The sequence below is a fragment of the Motacilla alba genome, chromosome 2 (assembly GCF_015832195.1).
Source record: "Motacilla alba alba isolate MOTALB_02 chromosome 2, Motacilla_alba_V1.0_pri, whole genome shotgun sequence".
In the NCBI taxonomy this organism is placed as follows: Eukaryota; Metazoa; Chordata; class Aves; order Passeriformes; family Motacillidae; genus Motacilla; species Motacilla alba.
The window spans coordinates 124,897,350-124,920,110 of NC_052017.1; the positions used below are offsets into that span (position 1 = coordinate 124,897,350).

The 22,761-nt window shown below is 42.8% G+C and overlaps 2 protein-coding genes across 2 annotated transcripts; one reads left to right on the forward strand and one right to left on the reverse strand.

The window, feature by feature from the left end:
• Nucleotides 1-2,513: 2,513 nt before the first annotated feature.
• On the forward strand, nucleotides 2,514-17,887 carry E2F5 (E2F transcription factor 5). The gene is made up of 9 exons (XM_038128583.1): nucleotides 2,514-3,376; nucleotides 9,449-9,558; nucleotides 10,230-10,391; nucleotides 11,591-11,634; nucleotides 13,430-13,494; nucleotides 14,403-14,670; nucleotides 15,412-15,603; nucleotides 16,029-16,073; nucleotides 17,158-17,887. The coding sequence occupies exons 1-9, from the start codon at nucleotides 3,251-3,253 to the stop codon at nucleotides 17,265-17,267; spliced, it is 1,122 nt and encodes a 373-aa protein (XP_037984511.1). The 5' UTR covers nucleotides 2,514-3,250; the 3' UTR covers nucleotides 17,268-17,887.
• RBIS (ribosomal biogenesis factor) lies at nucleotides 17,845-22,599 on the reverse strand. Its single transcript, XM_038128585.1, has 3 exons — nucleotides 22,454-22,599; nucleotides 18,836-18,952; nucleotides 17,845-18,012 (listed from the first exon to the last, which is right to left on the reverse strand). Exons 1-3 carry the CDS (start codon nucleotides 22,571-22,573, stop codon nucleotides 17,944-17,946), a joined length of 306 nt encoding a protein of 101 aa, XP_037984513.1. The 5' UTR covers nucleotides 22,574-22,599; the 3' UTR covers nucleotides 17,845-17,943.
• Nucleotides 22,600-22,761: the final 162 nt, after the last annotated feature.

The following is a 22,761-nucleotide window of genomic DNA, read 5'->3' on the forward strand; positions in this document are numbered from 1 at the left end:
TGAAGCTTTGCTAACAGTGAGGTAAAGATTCTTGTAATGAGAGAACCAAGAATGTTGAATCACAGAAGGGCTTGTTTTGAAAGGGACCTTAAAGATCAGCCAGTTCCAACAACCCTGCCATGGGCAGGGACACCTTCCTCTAGACCAGGTTGCTCAGAGCCCCATCCTACCTGGCCTTGAATACTTCCAGAGATGGGGCATTCACAACCTTTTTGGACCCTGTTCCCTCGCTACCCTCACAGTAAGGAATTTTTTCCTATCAGCTAATCTAAACCTATCCTTCAGTTTAAATTCATTCTCCCTTGTCCTGTCACAACATGCCCTTGTAAATAGACTCTCTCCATCTTTCTTGTGCCTGAAAACAGGTTTCATCTGCTGCTGCTGGAGAATGTGCAACTCCTGCAACTTAGAGTGGCTTTTTTAGCAGCGTAGTTTGGTTTTCTCCACAGCAATAGGCTCCCTTCCAGGCTTTTGTAATAGAGGAGATAATAGAAACCTAAGAGCTTCTTCTGGAAGCAAAACACAACCCTTATGTTAATATATTGTTACACTTACTTCATGATGGAGGCTTGACTATCTCCACAGTATTCAGGTGTTCACTGCATTTGCTTGTTCTCAGAAGATCCTAAACTGGTACTGAACTACCCTGTTCTCTGAAGCATTTTCATGCTGCTCTTCTAAAGGCAGCCGTGAGCAGTAAAATCACAGGGACACGCTGGTACACCAGGTGGGGCTATTTCCTCTCCCCTTGCACCTCGCAGTAGCTACAGCAGAGTCGCTGCTCCAGTGACCACAGCAGCCCCTAAGCCAACTTTACCATCAGTGGTTCAGAACCTAGGCTTTAGCACATTGGCAGTGTGCAACTGATGGATGGTGCATTTTGGTGCATAGCAGCCCTTTAAAAGTACTTTATTTAGTGCTAGTAAAAAGCCCTGGCCTTTGGGTAACTGTGTGAGGCCTGCTGGGTTTGTTATTAATTTGTTAATGAAAGCTTGCTGTGTGAACCAGAGCTTGATACCAGCTGCTTCGTGTTATGAGGTGCAGCTCAGGGGATGACAAAGGCCCTGAAAACATGGGCACATGTTAAAAGCAGAGGCCATGGCAGTGAAAACAATATCCTGATGATCAGTGACTAGTCTTTAACAAAGCTCAACATTGAAATCTGGGAACAAACTCTGTTTTAAAAATGAAAGTAGCAGTAGCAAAATGAAATTTAAAAAAGGCAGTCTAATAACTGAATGAGGCACTGCAAAAGCCTGGGAAAACACCCCCCACTCTGCTTTGCACAGGGGCAGTTGTGTAGGGCTGGGACTTCTCTAGAGATTGCACCATCTTAGAAAAGGGTAAAATTCCTAATCTGTGGAGGGGACAGAAAACGGACACCTGCTTCAGCTCTGGCCCCCTGCATGGAGTTACCATACCTGACCCATGACAACACCAGGAGTGAGCCACCAGCAATAAGGGGATGACTGCACTGTGGTACTCTCAGGTAAGGTAGGAGAGAGCTGTTAAGGACTGTTTGCTTGGAATCTGTGCCATTGGTTCATAATATGTAAAAATTAAGAAATGTTGGTAATGGTAAGCAGGGTGTAAGAACAAACTAATTTTTCTAAAAGCAGAAGATTTATCTCTTACTGTAGTGCTCTTTATACTCTGTCCACAGTATGTGAGGGAAATGCTCACCTGGAAAGCTGTTCAATAGTACTTTCATGGATACCATTGGTGCAGAAAACGTGCACCACTTCAGAGTGCTTTTCTGGCATGTTGATCAAGTGTTTCCTGGGGCACTTTTTTCTTTGCTTATTATTTGACCAAGCTACACTTTGGGTGAAGTAATTGAATACCAGGAATGCACCAGGAAGGTAAAAAAAGAACTTATTCTTGCCCTGATCCAATTTCTTAATATCTCCCCTGAGTTTTAACTCCAAATTTGTTGTTCTGAAACTTTCTGATTTCATCACAGGGAGTTGTTAACAGTTTTAATGTGAATTATTTCTATTCCTTGCTCTTGGCTCAGGAACATGCATGTATTAGTAGTGCTTGGAACATTTGTTTTTCTTGCAGATGACTCCATCTTTGGCATTGTTTCCCTTTTTATACTTACATGGCTTCCTTTCAGCTTTTTATTAAGTGTTTAAATTATTTTTACTTTCAAAATGGTAAAATAATAAAGACATGGTGCAGGTGAAAGCTGCACCGAATTTGCCTAATTACAAGGATAAATTTCAACCCAGCATAACTGAAAGACATAACTTATAAAATATAATATATAATAAAATAAAAGATATAAAAAATAAATTTAATTAAATAAAAATGTAAACAAAATGTGAACACACATTGTCAGATGCAAAGCATGCTCTCGTGCATTAATCATGACAATTTAAAATTAATTCCATTATTAGACTTTGTTTTTATTTCCCGACTAGAGAATGATCTGTTTCAATCAATACTGAGTACGGAATCAAGAAATCCTTGTGTTACTTGAGACCAGGAGGACTGTGGTTCCAGAACCAGAGTGTGTCACCATGCACACGTTGCCCTGAACATGGGATTGCATGTGCAGGTGCAGCTCCTGCGTGCCACGGCACACCCTGTTCTGTGCCCCAGTGCCGTGTGTGATGCGTAGCTGAGGGTCTGCTCTTCTTTAAGCGGATCCCCGCAGTTCTTATACAGTCCGGACTTTAAATTTTCTCTGCTTTTATTCGATAGTTACTGAGGGAAAGAGGTGTACCTGAATTAAGGCCAAGTATATATAGACACCAGTGGAAGGGGCTGGGTAAGCATCCAAAATTCCCTGTGCCCCTGGCCAGATCATAAGCATGTCCTGTGCCTGGTCTGGGAGGTGTGAGAACACGGTCTGCAATTAATCGAAGTGTTTTTATATCAAATGCAAACGGTGAAATGAGCGACAAGGAGCGACGGAGGCGGGGACAGGCAGACTCGCGGTACGCATCTGGCCGACTCCACGTCTGCCCTACACATCCCGGGGGCGCTGAGCGACAGCGGGCAGCGGCCCGAGCCACCCAAGTGCAATCCCACCCTCTCAGGCCGCGGGGCCGCCCGGTCTGCCGCGGCCGGAGGGGGACGGGCCCGGCGCCAGCCCCAGCCCGCGGCCGGACCGCGCCGGTGTCCAGGCAACGGCGGCGGCGTCACTTCCTGCGGGCCGCCCCTCCCGCCGCCGCGCTGGGCCGGGGGCCGCGCTCCCGTTCGGGCCGTTGCGGCGGTCGCGACACGTGGCCCCGCCGGCGGCATGGCCGCGGCTGCCGAGGCGGCGGGCGGCGGCAGCAGCCGCCACGAGAAGAGCCTGGGGCTGCTGACCACCAAATTCGTGTCGCTGCTGCAGGAGGCCAAGGACGGCGTGCTGGACCTCAAAGCGGTGCGAGGGCGGGGGGGCGGCCGGCGGCACCGCCGGGGCCGGCCGGACACAGGGCCTGCCGTGCTGCAGCCGGGGCGGCGCCGCGCGGGGGCCGGGCAGAGCCGCCCGCTGCCTCCTTCCTTCCTCCCTCCCTCCCTTCTTTCCTTACCGCCCGCCCGGCGTGGCGGGGCCTCCTCCGGCCGCTGACGGGCTGCGGGTGGCCGGTGATGGCTGACAGCCGCCGCGGTCGGCTAAAACACGCGTTTCGGCTCTTTATAAATGGGTGTAAGGGGCGCCGTGTGTTGAATTTAACTTACTGAGAGTGGTCTTATTTATTATGCCCTGTTCTGGGTTCCTCAGTAGAAGAAAGACAAGGAGCTGCTGGAGAGGGTCCAGCGGAGGGCTACAAAGGTGCTGCGGGGTCTGGAGCATCTCTTATGAGAAGAGACTGCCGGAGCTGGGCTTGTTCAGTCTGAAAAGAAAACATTGAGAGCAGGTCTCGTCAGTGCATATATTTATATATATAGATATAGATAGATATATAGATATATCTTATTCCATGCCAAGAGGATGACGCCGGACTCTTTGGTAGTGCCCAGTGACAGGACGAGGAGCAATAACCGTAAACTAAAGCATAGAAGTTTCACTTTAACATGAGGAAGAACTTCTCTGCGTTAAGGATGGCAGAGCACTGGAAGAAGCTGCCCAGGGAAGTGGTGGAGTCTCTCTTTCTGGAGACATTCAGAACCCACCTGGATGAGTTCCTGTGCACCTGCTCCAGGAGACCCTGCTCTGATGGGGGTTGGACTAAATGATTTCCAGAGGTCCCTTCCTGCCCTAATAATTCTGTGATTTTTTTTTACTGCCCTGTGTTGCTCCCTGCACTGACTCAGTGTATGGGCTGCTGTTTAAAGCTTTTTTTTGCCCACCCCCCCTCCTTTTAGCAAGAGAAAACCATGTTGAAAAACAGACCATTGCCGCCTTATGCTTTCTGTTATGTGTGAATGAAAGAAGCTGAATTGGCATAGGAGTGACAAATCATTGTCACTCAGCTCTGCAGCCAGCCTGCTGCCTCCAAGGCATGCCTTGGTCTGCAGCGTCTGGAGCCTCTCCAGTCATGCCTTGGGACCAGCCCACCTTGGCGGGGTCCTGGTGCCAGGAGGTCACTGTGTTGCAGGAGGGATCCTTGCCACTGTGTTCTGCCAGTTCCCTGGAGCATGTTGCCGCACTGGCCCAGGAGCTCAGGCCCTCTGGGCTGTCAGGTGTGCAGTGCATTGATGCAAAGGTGTGTTAAACTAAGTGGTTAAGGTCATCAGTGAACAGCTCAGGTGTTCAGCAAAGTGCAGCAAGAGGCTGGCTTGGTGCTCTGCTTGAAGTTCTTTCTGGAAAACTGAGCTATTTTTTGATTACTCTTAATAGGCCCCAGGAGGTGAATGGTGTTCTTGGAGGGTTTTTTTTTGTGCATCCCTGTTCAGAGTGGATGCACTTTGGTGATGTTACTTTGGCTAATGAAACTTCAGGGTGAACAAGTTGATGAGCTCCTTACTACTCTAAAGAAGCTCCACAGTTGCTGCTTTATCTAGCAAAACAGAATGAAGATGTCTAGATCCTTGGGATTGTTGTGCAGCTTCTTTTACTGTCTGTCAATTCCTGAGAGATGTTCTAGGTAAATTTGAGAAGCAAAAAATACTCCGTTTGAAAGACGTCAGGGCCAAAAGCTTGGCTTTAAGTGCCAAAGAGGATTGACTTGAACAATAAAGTTGGGCTGTGTAGTGGGATGGAGCAATGCTTCTTGTTCTCTGTAGTGAGAAAGGTACCTACTCAGAGGGAATGAAAGGGTTGATAGCCACAGAAGAGTTAAGTGGGCATTGCAGCCAATCACAGGCATTTCTGCTCAAAACCTATTGGAGAATGGTTTCTGAATCGCAGGTTACAATTTGTTGAAAGTAAATACTAACTGCAGTGCATAAACTTGGAACTTTCATAAGCAGTGGATCAGAACATACATTTCTGAAACTGTTTTTTCCTAAATCAGCCATATATCTAAGGAAAAATGAAGACCAATTTGTGTGTTTGTGTTAAGCCAGTCTGCTCAGCAAACAGGACAGCCTTGAAATGGAACAGAGCATTCCAAGAAATGATTTGTGCAGTGAACACCAGTGTCTTCCTGCTGGCTGGTATTGACTGTCTGATGTTGTGCTGATTGGTATTTCTGTAGCAAAACCAGCACCAGAAAGAAAGTAAAATTTGAAATCAGGTGGATTTCCAGCTTTGTGATTTAGCAATTGAAAAGGAAAATCTGTTCTATGGGACATTTTCTGGTGATCTTTAATTCTTCTGTAATTATAGTTTAGCAGGGTGTAAGAGGAAGCTGTGAAAATGTTTTAGCTGGACACTGGTAACATCTGAGAAATTGTGGAAATGGAAGTGAGAATTTTCTTCACTTGAAATTTGAATTTTGTATTTACTTAAAAATCCAGCAGTGATTCTAAAATCATGATATACTTGTCATGGAATAGCCTTACATAAAGAAATCTAGTTATGGAATTAAGTTTAAAACACTAAGGGATGATGTAGAAGGGAAAGACAACTAAATTTCTATCTGCAGCAACCCATGAATTGCAGGGAAGAGAGAAAAAAAAACAAGATGAGTGAATAAGGGTAAAGCCACCTGAATGAATGCTGTTCATAGTGTACAGTACTTGTGCCCTAATTTCTTAAGTGGGCTTCGTTTCTAGCAGAATACCATCCCTGCTCTAATGATCTTTAAATAGCGTTTCTGATCATCAGTGCAAAACATGAGATATTCTAAAATCTACTTGTTTTAGAAGTGTACTGGTCAGGGGCAAATAACTGCCTTACACTTGCTGTACTCCACAGAAGAAGAAAGAGCCTGTCTGTTAGATTTTACATTCCCTTAGTGTTTATGTTGCAATGACATTCGGTACTTCTACATGCAATTTGGCAAGAGCACCATTCAATTTAAAACTCTCACCGAACTGTTGAGAGCCCTCTTGGGGGGAAAATGTTGTCATGTGGTACAGGCAGAGTTCAGAAGATGCAGGACCTCTTTCCTTTGACAGACTCGTGGAGAGAACAAGCAGGCAGTGCTGGCCCTTGTGCTTTAAGGTTCTCAGTAATGACTTTGCCTCGGTGCTCTATCGAGTTCCTCCTCTCTCTAAGGCTAATGAAGCACATTTACAGCTGATAATTTCTACTGCCTTTTGTCAGCTCCCAGGGAGCAAACAAGTTGGTGAGGGGGCTACAAACTCTCAGTCTTCCTTTTCCTGGCCTTTCTTCCTTATTTCTGGGCATGTGTGCCTGCCTGCAGCTAAACCTGTGCTGTACAGTGTGTTTTCTGTATTCCAGGAGCTGCATGATTGGAATGTATGCAGAACCATAGCTCTGTACGTAGATACTTTATTCCAGCTCTGAACCTGTCTATGCACTCATGAGTACTTGGCTTGAATACGTACTTAATCAAAGTATGAGGAAATGTTAGGAGCAATAATGATATAGTTCAGCAGCTTAACATTAGAAGGATTTTGTAAAAGAGCTCTGAATGTGGAAGCTATGTCCACCCATGTTAGCAGGGCCATTGTTGCAGATGTTCCTTTCTTGACACAGGCTAAGAAGAGATGAGTTTTTAACAGTGTTTTTGACAACAGATTTGTGTCAGGAAGCTCTTTTAATTATTTAAATTATTAGTGAATTGTGTATGTGGAGCACTGAACTTAATTTCTGATCCATATACCTAGCAGAAGGTATCACATTGATAACTGCTAGAATGTCAGGGAAGAACTTCTCAATTGCTTTTTAAAATATCTATGAAATTTTTAAAAGATAACTAGATTACAAGGTCTATACCTGAAAGCTAATGTATGTCTGGATTAAACTTCTCAGCTTGGGAACTGGCCCCAGCTTGTGTTGGAACTCTTGTTGTTAGTAGCTGAATTTCACAGAAGTGATTGAATTGTATACAGGGATAGTCAAGTCAAATACCTATGTAACTCTGCTGTTCGTTTTCCTATGAAATGAGCCCCTGTCCTAGGGATCTGGAGCTGGTAGTGGTGGATCTGCTCCTGGTGTTCATGGGAGCTGTGCTTTGGGCATACAATATGCAACAGCATTTAGAGTGGAACAGCTACTTCAACTTTGAAACATTTAAAATTGGACACTCAGAAGAAGTAATTTTTTTTTTAATATCTTAAGCTTTGGTTTTATAGCTCCAGATTTGTACATTGGTATCTTTTGCTACCAGTACAGTTTGAAAATACATTAAGATTAGTATATATATATTGTAGACAGGCCTTTGGGAAAATTTCAAGAGGTAATGAAATCTGTCTCCAGAGCAGTTTCTTCATTGTTCAAGCCATGACTAGTATACTAAGTCCTAGGTAAATATGTGGAGCAGTGGGAAAAAAACAGGAAGGTGAATAGCATCAAAGTGTGTGCTGTCCGTTCCTTGCACTGATAATAATGTAAACAGTCTCTAGAATAAGAGAATAAGTGAAGACTCTGAGATGTGTGGGCTACTAATTCAGCATTGTGCAAACGGCATCAACTCTGCCACTTGCTAGATTTTAAAGGTTCTCTTGCAGTCCTTGGAAGCAGTGTGTAGGTATGCAGCAGAAATAGCAGATTAAGATAGCAGGTGTGTACCTACTGAAACAAGTGATCAAAGAGCCTGCTTCCTTGGAGAGAACTAAACTGCACTTTATATGTATTTGCATGCTTCTTGTTTTCGTAGTTTAGAAAATGTTTTAAAAGACTCATACAGAAGACCATTCAAAAGATAAATGCTGCTGATGGTGTCAGTGGAAACAATGTTTAATGGGTATATCACTGTCACGGAGAAATAGCCATGAAGTACAAAAACTGCTCTAAGGGTATTTTTTATAATCTCTGTTCTTTCTTTTTATCCCTTAAACTTTATTTCAGTAGCAAAAGGCAATTGTACTATTAAGCAAAGAAATTTGGTTTTCCTTCCAGGTTATGGTTGTCTCCAGTTGTACCTTTTATTTAGACTGCTTACAAAAAGCATCCCTTTAATACATTGTTGGAACAAACTGAAATAAATCATTATGTTCCTGTAGTAGAAATTATTTGCCTTTAGGCATTAGTTCAGATTCAGAAGTCTTTGCTTACCCTTCTCTTTATTTTTCTTTCATTTGTTTAATATATACAATCCTATGTTATCATTGTATTTAAGTGTCCCGAGTAACTACAGAGTCAGACTCCTCTCTGCTTTCCCTTCTTTTAGTGAGTATTCTTTGAACTTGAGCTGCTTTTCAGGTGTAGAAGGCATGAGTAGCTCATTTGTTTTTTTTTTTATCTTAACTCTTTGCATCAGTTACACAAAAGTCACCGTGGAAAGAAGGAAGTAAGGCACAAAGTGGTTGCCTCTGCCAGATGCTGCTTTGCTCGGAGGGGTGAAGTGTGGCAGCGCTCAGACGCCCTGCACAGCTGGCTGTGTGTCAGCAGCAACATCTCTTGCAGCTGTACCAGGGTGTGGTACTTAGTGTGACAGATGGAGTGAGCCCTTGTGCCCTGCAGTGGGCATTTGTGCAGGGACAACACTGGCCTGAAATACTGCAGCTCTCCTGCAGCCACTTCGTGAAATTACAGCCCTGTTGTTTTGTATCCTGGCACCACTGAATCCAAACAAAGGCTGTAATACCTCGAGTGTCAGTGGAAGGAATGACAAACTTAATATGTCCTTGGCTTCAGAGGCTTGCCCCACTGCAAGATATTGCTGCCTGCCTTCCATACCTTTTCCTGCCCTCCAGAAAGAGCATGGCAAGCTCCTCCATGCAGTTGAATATGCTCCAGATACCAACTATGGTCTCTGCAACCCCTGTGAGCTCCTTTGTCTGTTAGGGGATAGTCTGCTGGCCTTCAGCCAGGGGACTGCTCCCTGTGCTTTGTAGCACTGCCTGCAGGTGCTGAACTTCAGAATTCGTGGTAGTATGAGGTTCTTGGAGAGTGGAACCTTCTCCTTTTGATGGCATTTTAGATGGCATTTTTCCAAGGGAGTGGTTTAGCTGTCTTTTCCCTCAGCATGCAAGTTGCTGATACTTGTTCTCTCAACAGGCTGCTGATACGCTTGCTGTGAGGCAGAAAAGAAGGATCTATGACATCACCAACGTTCTGGAGGGGATTGATCTCATTGAGAAGAAGTCAAAAAACAGCATTCAGTGGAAGTAAGTTATGCCAGTTCTACAAATTTTCACATGCCTAAGAGCAACAAGAAATTCCTCTTTCTACTTCTTCTGACCAGATATGATACCATAAAATTAACATTGTGCTAATCAGAAATGTGATGTTGTAGAAGTACAATAAAGTTGCAAATTAACTGTATTTGTTTTCCCTTTAACTTGTGTCTGTGATGTATAAAATCAAGTTTAAAGCACACAGAAGAGAATTTTTCAGAAAACTTGAAGTGCTGCTTTATAACTAGCACTTGTAGTTGAAAAATTCACCCTGAATGAATCTCGGAGGACTGTCAGGACACACTGTCTCCACGTACCTGCCCTTCCACAGTCCATGCCTATTTTCTCTTAGGTCTTTGAAGGTAAAAGCTCAAGATAAGAATTCTTGGGGAAGGAGCTAGGGCCTGCAAAACAGTTCCAACACAGCAAAGAAAAACCTTCCAAAAGAAGACAAACTTTTGTAGAGGGAAATTCTAAATTTAATCTGAATTAAAGAATTTTCATTTACCTATCAAAACACTACTTGGAGGTTAAATGCTCATTTCCTTAATATTGAATATTAGTAGATTTTCCAAATGTTGAAAATAGTCTTAAGAAATTATCACTGGATGTTTGCTTTAGATTTTTACTTGTGGTTTCATGAACCCTTATACCTTTTTAAGAGGAGTAGGTGCTGGCTGCAATACAAAAGAAGTCATAGACAGGCTGAGGTATCTGGAAGCTGAAATTGAAGATTTAGAGCTAAAAGAAAAAGAATTGGATCAGCAGAAATTGTGGCTTCAGCAAAGTATCAAGAATGTTATGGATGATTCTACAAACCACCAATATCCTTTTAAATGAATTGTGTGCATTTCAGAACTAGAATTACAGCAACAGTTAAAGCGTAGGTAACGGAAAAAGCATAATGTAACTCATTCAGCAAGGTAAGCCAAGTATTTTTTCAGGTTTTGCTTCAACAAAAGAAGACATAAATCTTATTTATACAACCTTTTAACTTCCATGACTGTAATTGGTAACATGAAAATAATTTAGCATACATATGTATATATATGTACAGCAGTAACTATTGAGTCTATAGCATAAACCTAGTGTCTTACTTGAAATTAGTGATACTGCTTTCCAGAACTTAAATTTATATTTTGTTACCAGTGCTTTATATTAATCTTTTTTGTTGCTTCATTCTTTTGAAAAGATTAAGCTGTCACCCAGAGATAAATGGAGTTAACAAAGTCCTGAAGCTTGCTGGGTTTCAAACTGGAAGAAAACATCCTGTATATAAATACCAGAGAGTTGCAGCTGCATTGCTTGCATCAGTCTAGCTGTCTTGCAAAACAGACACCTGAGAATGGGAGCAGGAAAATGCCCTTCCTATCTATAATACTACTGATAAGTACTTAAAAATTACTAGAGTTTCTGCTCAGAAACTGTTTCTGTAAAATGGATTTTGTAGCAAAGGAGATTGAAGTTGCCATGTTAGGAAAAACTTTTGGTAGACCTAGCACTGGAATTGATCTCCCAGGGAGGTGGTAGAATATCTGACACTAGAGGTTTTGCAGAAGAGAAAAGACAAACATCTGTCTGGAATGTCTGAACAGTGGATTGATCCTACCTTGAGGCAGAGGAATGGGATGAAAGGCAGATGAATTCTGAAGTTCCCTCTAGCAGTATTTTTGTGTGATTCTGGGAAATGCTAATACATGCCTGAATTCTGTATTGTCAAATTAGCAAGGTAAATGGTATTCTTCAAAACAAGATTTTACATGTTCTTTTTTAGAAGAATCTCTTCTCATTTAAGCTACACAACTATTTTTCTTTCTGTATTTTATTTGCTGATACAGGCATTTTCTTTAAAACAGAGAACTCTTGTTATTTGTAATGAGCCATTCTGAAAGTCAAAAATAATGCCTTGATTACACCTCTAACAATGATATTATAGCTTAGGCTCAGTTTGGACATACTTCTGAAGGGCAGCAAATTCTAGTTTTATATTGTTTTTAGAAAAATATTCCTTGACATAAATTACATTTTCATATGTCACCCATGAAGATATTTGCAACTGCTTCAATGGTAAGTTGCTGCTAGGCTGTATTTCTAAAGTGAGTGATTTCTTGAAAAATAACTTGCTAACTAACCCGCTTTTTTCCTGCAAGTATTTTGAATTAAGAAGTACTCAACAGTGATCATTACTAGGTAGAGGTCTCATAATGTTCATGGCTACCAAGTTCTGGCATTTTCGAGTTGTAGTCATAAATTGTATAGAATGGAAGCTCAGCTGGAGTCCTGCTTTTTGGTGTGTTTTTTGGTATTCATGCTTTCAGCAGCTTGCCATGAGCCATTAATGGAGCCAGAGACAGGACTTGTTGGTCCAACCCTCCAGAAGAACCACAAAGATCTAAATTTTGCATAATTTTCTGGTGGCAGCTGTGGTCAGACAGAGCTTGTGATGCTGTATAAATGGAGCCAGCGAAAGGTCAATGATGGGGCATTGCTACTAAATCAAAAGGATTCCTGTACAGGTGGTTTGAAGAAATTACTGGGAAGAGGTTACTTCCCTTGACATCATCTCCTGATCCTGGGACACGCAAGGGAAGATTGTTGTTCAGCCTTCAGCTATACTCAAAACTATCTTTTCTTTGCCACAATGAAGACTTTTTAAAATAAAAACAGAAGATTAGAAAACTACTGCAGAATTCAACCAAAATGGGCTGTTACTGAAAAGAGGTTAGTCATTATAAAACATGGAGGCAGCTGGCACGGTGCTCACGTAGTACTTCACCTAAGTGTTTCTTAGGAGGTAGAGAAAGAAAAGTGTTACTCCAAATTAGTTATAAACAAAGAGGAAATCATGTGCAGGTAAGCAAGTAACCTGCAGTATTGTGCAAGTGGTGTGCATGTAGATGTGGTCCCTTGATTTTAACCAACACATTTTAATGTGCATAGTAAGCCACAGATGAGTGTGACAGACAGCTGTTACATCCCAGGTGTATGTGCTGTGGAAGCCATGATAGATATTTGGAAGTACTGCCACTGAAGATGAACATTAACACCTCTTCTTCCTTCTGTTAAATCTCTGTAGTACCACTAGTCATCGAAGTCATAAAGTGAGCTAAACCAGAGAGCTGGTTTAGCTGAAGTCATAGGAGGTGTGTCTGAGGGAGCTAGGGTTGTATAGCCTGGAGAAAAGGAGGTTCAAGGGAGACCTTTTCACTGTCTACAAGTACCTGAAAGGAGGCTGTAGCCAGGTGGGGGTCAACCTCTTCTCCTAGGCAACCAGTGACAGGACAAGAGGACATGGTCTCAAGCTGCACCAGGGAGGTTCAGGTTGGACATCAGGAAAAAAGTTCTTCAAGAAATGCTGATTAAGCATTGGATCAGACTACCCAAGAAGGTGGTGGAGTCACTTCCTATCCATGGAGGTATTCAAGGAGCAACTGGACATGACACTTAGTGCTGTGGTCTAGTTGACAAGGTGATGATCAGTCAAAGGTTGGACTCAATGATTTTGGAGGTCTTTTCCAACCTAAATGATTCTTTGATTCTGTGAAAAAAGGAACTAGTTAAATATTTTCACCTTATGTTATATATACAACTAGAAGACGAATGGTAAAGAACATGGTAAATCTTGTACTGTTGTGCGAAAAGGTTTTTGCAACTATGATCTTAGTATTGGAATTCTATTTATACTATGCAATATACTTGGATCTTAGAGGGATTGCACATGTCCTACCACAAGTTTATATATGCTAAATTACCTAGTACTTTAAATGACCTTAGAGAATTTCCAGATCTCATTTGAGTGGATACTATACAAGACTCAACAAAAATACACTTAACACTTTCCTAAAAATTGTTCTTTAACCAGGAGATACACTTCTAGCAATTCAAGCACCTTGTGGTACACAATTAGAAGTACCTAGACCTGAAATGGTATGTACTGGTTTCTTGTTTACCGAAGTGTTCTAGAGCAATAGAGGCAAAGAAGAACTGTTTAGAGCAGAGGACTCATCTCTATTCATGTGCAAGAGGAGGGGAGAAAGGATTAGGATTGTTTCAGTTGAGAAGAGGGAGGCCGGACAGAAAAAAGTGGGTTTTGTACACTTAGATAGATAGACTAATGGTAACCCTGCCTTCTATTAAAACCAAAATACACAAGTGGGTTTCTTCTATCTTGCTTTTAAAATGTTGCAGCTTTCAAAATAATACATCGTTGTTATGAATTCTCTTGAGAACTCAGTGACTTTTATGTGTCGTTTCTCTATTGTTAAAATGGATCTCTTATGAAAAAGCCTTTTAGATTTAGTTTTAATATAATTTAGATTTGGTCTCATGGTACTAGACTGGATAGAGAAACAGACTGCAATCTCACTTTAGCCAAAAGGATTAAATTGGCAAGATTAAAGTAGGAAGCCAAATCTGTCAATCTTTTAACTTTTTTTTTTTTTTTGTTGCAGCGCTTGATTTTAAATAGTGTTTACATAGTTGGGAGAGAGCATGGTATGAAGCGTGATAGCCTGTGCTTATAGAAGGCTGAAATTCACCTGAGAAGTTTCACAAGATATTTTTAGTGAGACTAAGCACAGTCTAATATATCAGTAAAAGCATACAAGACTAGAGCCATGAAGCTGATCAGTGGTACTATCTTTGTTCATCTTTGTTGAAATCAGTTCAGGCAATGGTAAAGTTCTCTGCAGGACCCAAGTTAGCAGCTGTGATGTTGGATTTTGGTTTTTTTTTCTTTTTGTTGAGGACTAAAACAGCTGATTTTAGTCTTCATCACTTTGTAGAGTTCCAAGTTCTCAAGGAACAGTAACTTTCATAATACACCATCTTTACAGGGACAGAATGGACAGAAGAAATACCAGATCAATCTTAAAAGTAGTTCAGGACCTATCCACGTGCTGCTTATAAACAAAGAATCGAGCTCTTCCAAGCCCACGGTGTTTCCAGTTCCTCCACCTGATGACCTTGCACAGCCCCCATCTCAGCCTGCAGCTCCAGCGACTCCACTTAAGCCAGCTGCAGCTCCTCCAAATCCCCCAGAACAACATGACCCGAACCAAGGACAGGAGTTACCACCAACAGCAGCTGCGGACACACCATCAGGTGGATCCCGGGGTTTTCCTACCTCTGGTGGGGGAGGAAGGCAGCTGGAGGGAAAGAAGAAACTGTTAAGGAGGTAGACAAAGGAAAGATCAAGAATTTGCCTAGGGTAGCAGCTGTCAATTAAAAAACTACTCGAGGGCCTTAGTAACAGCTCTCAGGAGGTTACAGATGCCTCCTCCTCTTCTGTCTGGTGAAACAGATGCTTCCCTCACATCTTACCATCTTACACTGAACAGGTTTTGGATGTAATCCTGTTAATTATTCTGAGGTGCTTCTCCAGAATGCATTATGGAGCAAAATTGCAAACCTCTTGATGGAGGATATGATTTGAACGCGTACCTTTTAATGAGATTGATAATGCAGGCACCAGTTCCAGCTATTGTACCACAAGGTCGCTTACCTTCTTCCACATAGCCACAGTAAGAGGCTGCCTGAATATCAGGTACTTTTTTCATAATAATAGTAAATTAATAGGTAATAGGAAAAGATTGAAGAAAATGCTGTATTACAACTGCATTCCTGACGGGTCCTCATTACTTTCATTGACCTTAATTGACCTTCACTGACCTTTAATTAATTGACAATTAATTAAATTGTGCCTGTAACTGTGGAAGGGGAAGACTCCTCTCACCTCATCCCTGACATTGGCCATGTTCTCATCAAAAGACAAAGCTGGGGGGCAGGTGCTGTGTGTTCTGTCTCACTGTAACAGACTTGTGACGCGCCTTCCTGTCCATGTAGATGGCAGCGCCCAGCAGGACAGTGCAGCCCCTTACTCCAGCCTTCCGGAGCCAGAGCTCTATCCCAGCCTGTCTGGAGACAGTGCCCAAGCCTCGGCCAGCTCCAGTGACTACCAGAGCTTGCTGCCTCTGGATGTCAACTGTATTCTCAAGCCAAACTCATTTGACATTGCAAAGATGGAAGAGCCTGCAGGTAGGAAGCAGTAGTTCCTGTTTAAATATTTCACTGGTTCCCTGAGCTCTTCTTTGTGACCAAATTACCAATGAGTTACACAAAAGGGAAAAAAAACAGGTCTCTGTTTCTTCTAATGAAGCCACTGAGAAGCCTACTAATTTTGAGCGAATGAGTTTCTTTTCTACCAGGTAAGCCTCATGGTGTTTATAGTTCTTGGGTTTTAAGAGATAAGTGGGAAAAATTTATTGGGGGGGGGGGGGGGGAACTGAGGGATACAAAGATAAGAATATTTTGCATGTAAATGGCATACTATCTTTGCAGCTCCTACACTGCACCAAGTGTACTTGTCAATTCAATGTTTTAATGCAAAGAATGTGTTGACTGCTATAAACATGTTTTAAAAAACCCCACATACATAAAGCATGTGCTGCTGTCTTTCACAGGAAATATAAGTGGCGATATTATTGATGAACTCATGTCTTCTGATGGTAAGTATTTAGCATCTTTTCTAACAATCACAAGTAGCAGCATGGTTTTTGTGTGAACAGCACTTAGAAGGCATCTGTTGAATCTGATGCTAAGAGTCAGTATGAAACTACTTCTTTCCCGTGTTGCCTCCTCTGTCACTCTTGTCTTTGCTCCCCTTTCTATTCCCTGCAACAGTTTTATTTAACAGTCAAAACAGGAAAACCTTAATCCAACAAGCACTTTACCTGCATGAATAACCCACCAATACTTAATTCAGGGAAAAAGAAAGAGTAAACTGATGACTAGTGTGCTGCCTTAAAATATAAGTCTGGTTTAATTTTATTCTGCCTAAAGCTTTGAGCAGGTGCTTTGAGTAAGTATTTCAGAATATAGTTCTGGATGCAGACTGATACATGTCCATCTGTGGTACACTAACAGCAGAACAAGTGTCACCCATTTCTGTTCTTGCATGTCTTTGGCCATATGAGTGCAGCACTGAACCACAGCTACTACAGAATTCATGTGCTCCCTACTTCTGCCACTCTCACTGAGGTGGCAGGCAAGGAGGTGAACTCAACTCGCTTTGTTCCTTTTGCCCTGTATTCTGTAAGGCCTGTAATAATATTTGCCCCTCAAGCAGACCACTTCAGGGCTCATCCAGAAAGAGATGTGGTTGTAAGATCCAAGAGGCAAGATGGGATTCTGTGAATGTGCCAGTATGTCATTAACATGGAAACAGCCTCTGCTTCTAGACTAGGGATATAGATAAAGGAATATAAATACAAATTATGGCTTTCTGGTTAAAGTTTTCAAAAGCTGCTCAGGAACTCCATTGCTGCAGAAGAAGAAATTAAACCCATATTCCACCGCTATCACCCTACTTCAGCAAACTGACTTAAAATACCAAGCAAAAAATGGCAGGTACATCACTTACTGCCTTAGTTTGAATGCAGTACAGGTTTTCATGGTATCTTAGTGAGCTTGTCAGATTATCAACACTATTTTAATTATTAAGACTAACCCTTATGACAAACATACTGAAATATATGATAGGGCTGATTTTCCAAGTGTTTTAATTTAAACTAAACTGTTCCTGCTTTACAGTTTTTCCTCTCTTACGACTCTCTCCTACTCCCGGAGATGACTACAACTTTAACCTGGATGATAATGAAGGAGTCTGTGATCTCTTTGATGTGCAGATACTAAATTATTAGATACTATGTCAACCAGACTACTTATCTACCTCTAACTGTAACAATCTAGACTTCTTCATAACCTAAGTATTTGAATAATGAATGTATAACTTCTTAGTTCACTGACTCTGGGAGTATATTTCCTTTTGCTTCCTTTAACTACTTCACAAAACAAATTCAAGAACAAGAAAAAAAGGGCTCTTATCAAAAATTCTGGCACTTTTTCACCTGAGTGTTTTTCTGTCTAAGCCAATTGTTTGAAGCTTTCTGTAGTAAGAAAAGTGAAAACACTTTATAGCCTTTTGATCATTTTTTAAAAAATGATTAGTCTTCTTGCTCAGTTAACAGCATTTTCTTTGAAGCTTTACTGCCAAGAAGCTTTCTGGTTTTTAACTTTTCAGACCATTTTGAAGCTTTCACTGCCAAGTTGAAAAGTGAAGGGTATCAACTTGAGTTATACTAAACTGTTTCAGTGAACCAATTTTGTGAAGTGCCTTCTGTTTTAGCACTTTAAGTTTCTCACACTGACTTCTGACATTCCACTTTCCTAGATGATGGGAAAGGTCTGTTTGTAGTTTGTATTGAAGTGTGCCAATACTTGTATATTAACAAGATTTTTTTAATAAAATTGTGCAAACAAAGCCATCAGTATTTGTGGTCTTTCATTTCTTGCAACCCCTTCATTGTCCACTTTGCATTACAACTGAGATAACAGGCTCGTGGCAGTATCCACATTTGCTGGTTCCTCTTTCAGATTTGTGGAAACCTGGAAAAAACAAGAGTTTCAGTTTAAAGCAGAAAACAATTTCTTTTTATTCTGCTTGGAAAAAAAATACTGTTACAGCCTGAGCGATGTAGAGCCCTGCTAGCACAGGAGCAGTAGTACAGTCTGAATTCTTGGAGGAATAAATAACAAGCCAGCAGGGATAGGACCACTGGCTCTGACTGCCTCGGAATCCTGGCTTGGCTTCATCCTGTGCTGGCAGCACTGTCACTTATGTTTCATTTTTCCCTAAGCCTCTCCTTAAGGTATTTGACACGTGTTTAGTTGCTCCCAGCTGTACAGAAACTTGATCACCTCAGGCATACTGATAACTTATGTCCACCTCTCCAAACTCCACCTTCCTGCAACAGTAGAGATACAAGTTTCAAATCAAGGGGATGGAGCTGGGACTAAATTAAAAGAACAACTAGAAATCAGCTTGAATGTAATTTTAAAATATGCTTTTGAAGCATGCTTCAGTATGGCTGCCACCTTCTTCTCTACTTTAGCAGATATATACAATTTGAACATGCTAACTAGGTTTCAGCATTGCCACAAAAATGAAAGTCATAAAACTGGGATTCTAGCCTTAAATCAACTGCAAGAATTCAGATTCACACAATATTCTAAAGTGGAAGTGACCCACAAGGATCAAGTCCAGCTCTTAGGTAGATGGCCATTAAAACTGTTGAACTCAGCACCTTGGTATTACCAGCACCACACTCTGAGCACCTGAGCTAACTGCCTGCAGCCTAAGAGACACATGATAATGCTTTAAACACACACATTCTTTCATTCTTCTCATATTTTTACAAAGAGAAATTACCTGCTGAGTGTTCTGAGGTTCTGCCGTGGTACCTTTTGATAGCTGCCGGATCTCTTTCTGAACTTCATCAAATGCTTTATTTATTGTGCTAACTTTTTCAGCATTTTTAATGTTTATCTGGGAGAGAAAAAAATACACACATTGATATTTTTAACAAAAATTCCACAGATGTGAAACTGCCCCGTTTTTGTGCAATTATTATGCAGCCAGTGTTACATGCTTTTAGTATGTTTTACCTGTTACTTCATTAGGTCATCTAGCTGTGTACTAATGAGTTCAAAATTAAGAGTTAAACTTGCTCTGCTGGAATGGGAGCCCACAGTGATCCAGGAAGAGAACACAGAGAACACAAAAGTCAGGCTTCACAGGCCCTGCTACACCACCCTCAGCTCCTCTTAGCTGAAATGAAGTCTCAGGAAGGGTTCCTTCCTCTCTCTGATGAACTGACCCTGGCTGAATGCCAGGTGCCCACCAAAGCCACTCCATCACTGCCTTCTCCAGCTGGACAGGAAATATAATGAAAGGCTCATGGGTAGAGATAAGGGCAGAGAGAGATTACTCACCAGTTGCCATCATGGACAGAACAGACTCAACTCAACTTGGGGAATATGAATTTCATTTGTCAAACAAATGCTGCAGAGGAATCTCAGCTCAGACTCCTGGAGCACCTCTTCCCCCTCCTTCTTTACTGACCTTGGTGTTTGCAGGGCTGTTTCTTTTTAAAATTCTCACTCCTGTTCTGACTGCTGCTGGTGGTATGCTTCTTAACTACATCATCCCAGAGGCACTGGCAGTACCTGAGGAGCTCTGCCTTGGCCAGCAGCATATCCATCCTGAAGCCAGCTGGCATTGGCCCTGTCACACATAAGCGAAGCTTCTGGCAGCTTTTTAGAGAAGCCACGCCTGCAGTCCCTCAAACCAAATACAGTTTGTAAATGATTTTACTATGTTGAATTTCTTCCAGTAGCTTACCTTTCATCATCACACCTTGCATCCTAACTGTTTGTACTACAGAGCTGGCCAACAACAACGTCTACCAGGTTTTGCCACAGTATTTAAAGAAGCTCTGCAGCTGTAGCAGAGTGGAATGTGTATCTCAGGGCACCTCAGCCTCTCTTTCAGCCCAAGTCTGCCTTTTTAAGTTATTTCATCAAAGATTTTACTTTCAAAGTGGAAGTGCTAGAATATGGACATGTGTTGTACTCTGGGGACAACTGCCTGTGGTAGAGGAGCAGGGTGGATGCAAGAGGGCATAAACTCTCACCACTGCAGAAAAGTAAAATTGAGCTGATCTGAGCCCTAGCACCTGCTGCTTCCAAATTCTGGAACAGGATCATAGCCAGGTGATGACCTATTACACTGCAAACATTCCAGAAGAATGCTCATAGGTCTTCAGGCAACCCCAAATTTCAGGATACCTACTGCTGTTTCAAAGGCTACCCTGTAGTTCATCTCTGAGCAATTTAAACAGGCAGAAACAAACTGTGAATGGTTACACGTATTCATTTTACTTTCAAAGCCGCCATAATTTCAGAGCACGTATACAGTAACAACAATTCCATTCTGACTGACCACAAAAACCAGTATTAAGAAAGCAGTGGCAATAAGGATGATAGAACAGACCTACTCAGATGAACACTTTAACTGGGACGGTGACTGGAGAAATACAGCCCCAGCTCCCAGCTCTGATCAGGGTGGACGGACCGTTGGTAACGTGATGTACAAAGACCAGGTGTTCAGTCAGGGCTTGTCACCATATTCCAGATTCACAGGGATTTTAGAAGGTTCCAATCAGTTTTAATAGTGATATCCTCAAGTACTCAGACAGGACTCGTCGACAGAAACAGGCTCTATAGCTAGCACGGGTACCTACATCAAAAGTTGTCTGAACAGTTACAATGGGCTTTTAGCTAGTAATGAGTAAATGTATTTTAGCGATTTTTTTTTCTGAGCTTCTTCTTATACTGCTTAATGATAAGTAAATTACATTAAGCCCAAAGGCTTAATGCATTAAAGAACACAGCTTCAAACAGAGAATAAAATTTTACTCCTAATAAGCTTTTCAAGACTATGAAACTCAGACATTTCATGAATATTATTTTAAACCTGTTTCTCCCTTTATTATACAGAACAGTCTAGACTAAGAGGAGATGCAACGCCAGGAACATGAAATTGTTTTTTCTACAGTTTGTTACATTCCTGTCTGTCCACCAGATTAATTTGTCAAGTGGAGCTTCCAGGAGAAGATCTGAAACAGCCTTTTTTTTAAGAGCCATTTACTTGTGTTTGTCCAGGAGACTGCAACTGCATCAAATGGAGAAAATAAGCCACTATCTGCTCTTATTACTTTTATTACCAGATGCTTTTCTAGAGGGACAGGTGAACTCTTGCAGAACACACACCTCAGGCTGGAGGCAGGGTTTGAGAAGATACCATATAATGACTCACTGCTCACAACAGAAAAACTCTTGCTTAGATCACCCCCATCCCTCTTCCCCTACACTGCTCCCTGCTCCATGACCCACTCTCTCCCTCCTCTGGGCTGTGCTCTTCTACAGACATGAAAATAAGAACATTATTTTTGATTCTTTGTTTTTCTATTGCTTTAATATGTTAAACTTGCTCACAGAAGCATCTACTGAGCATCACAGCCCATACAAGGGGCAAAAAAGGGGCAGAGAGGAATTAAGAGCAAAACATCCAGCAGTGCACACTCCTAGCTCTGTTCACTGCATCTCACTGACAGTATTACTTGACAGCTGAAGCAGATAAACAGCTACTGGATCAGAAAAGGCTCCCTCTTTTCTGGTTCTTCCCCACCAAAACACTTCCCTCTGCATGCATTCATTCATTCATTCATTCATTCATTCATTCATTCATTCATCATTAAGTTTGTTCAACTCACCAACCGAGCACATAAAAATGCAAAATGTATTTTTAATGGCTTTTGCTGCTGATTTAGCAAGTTGAGTCACCTAGTGGGCGTAGAGTTCCTGAGCCAGCATCAAGAGAGCTGTGGGAATGTAGCCCAGAGCCTGGCAAAGGAATCCCTGGGACGAAGAACGTGATGGAAAGGAGCAGGACTTCCCCTTGTTAGTTGTACTAACTATGCCCGGTGGTTTGGATCAAGGCATTTTGTTAAACTCTACCCTGAATTACACCCTCAGCGACGCTGTGAACGCAGACCGGTGAACGCGAACTCGCTGGACTGCTGATGCGCCCTTTAGCATCGCATTCCCGAGGACAAGGAGAGATACTATCAGACACCTCCCAAACGACACCCCTCAAGCACAGCCGGATGCCTTCTATGGCATATGCCTGCGGATTAGTCAAATGAGCTTCTTGTGCTTCTCTTTTTCCAGATGATACATCCACATACAAACCTAATTTTCGGGTGAAAATCGAGCACTTTGCCATTTTGTGCCCGGACGCACACTGCCCCTACAACAGGTCGATTTAATCACTTCCGAGCGCTTGCTGCGCCGCGCAGCGAGGTCGCAGGGGAGGAATCCCCGCCGGGCCGAGGCCTCCCGCGGGCGCCGCAGCAGGGCAGGGGCCCTCCCCGTGGTGGGGCGCTGCCGCAGCCCGGCCAGCGCCTCCTCCCGCCGCAGCACTCACCTGCTTCAGCCCGGAGGTGACGGGCCGCGCCTTGCCCTTGGCCTTGGCCTTGAGGACGCCGCTGCGGGCGATGCGGAACACGCTGCCGGCCTTGGCGGCCCCGCCGCGGCTCTTGCCCATGGCGGCGGCGGCGCGCGGGTGGGTGACGTCACCCGGGGCTGTGACGCAGGGAGCCGCCAATGGCGCACAGCGCCGCGCGGGGCCGCCAGGGGGCGTGCGCCGCCTCGGGTGGGCGCTGCCTCGGGTGGGCGCTGTGGAGCCGCAGCGGGGAGCGGGACTGGCGGAGTGGCGCTGTCCCTGTCCCTGTC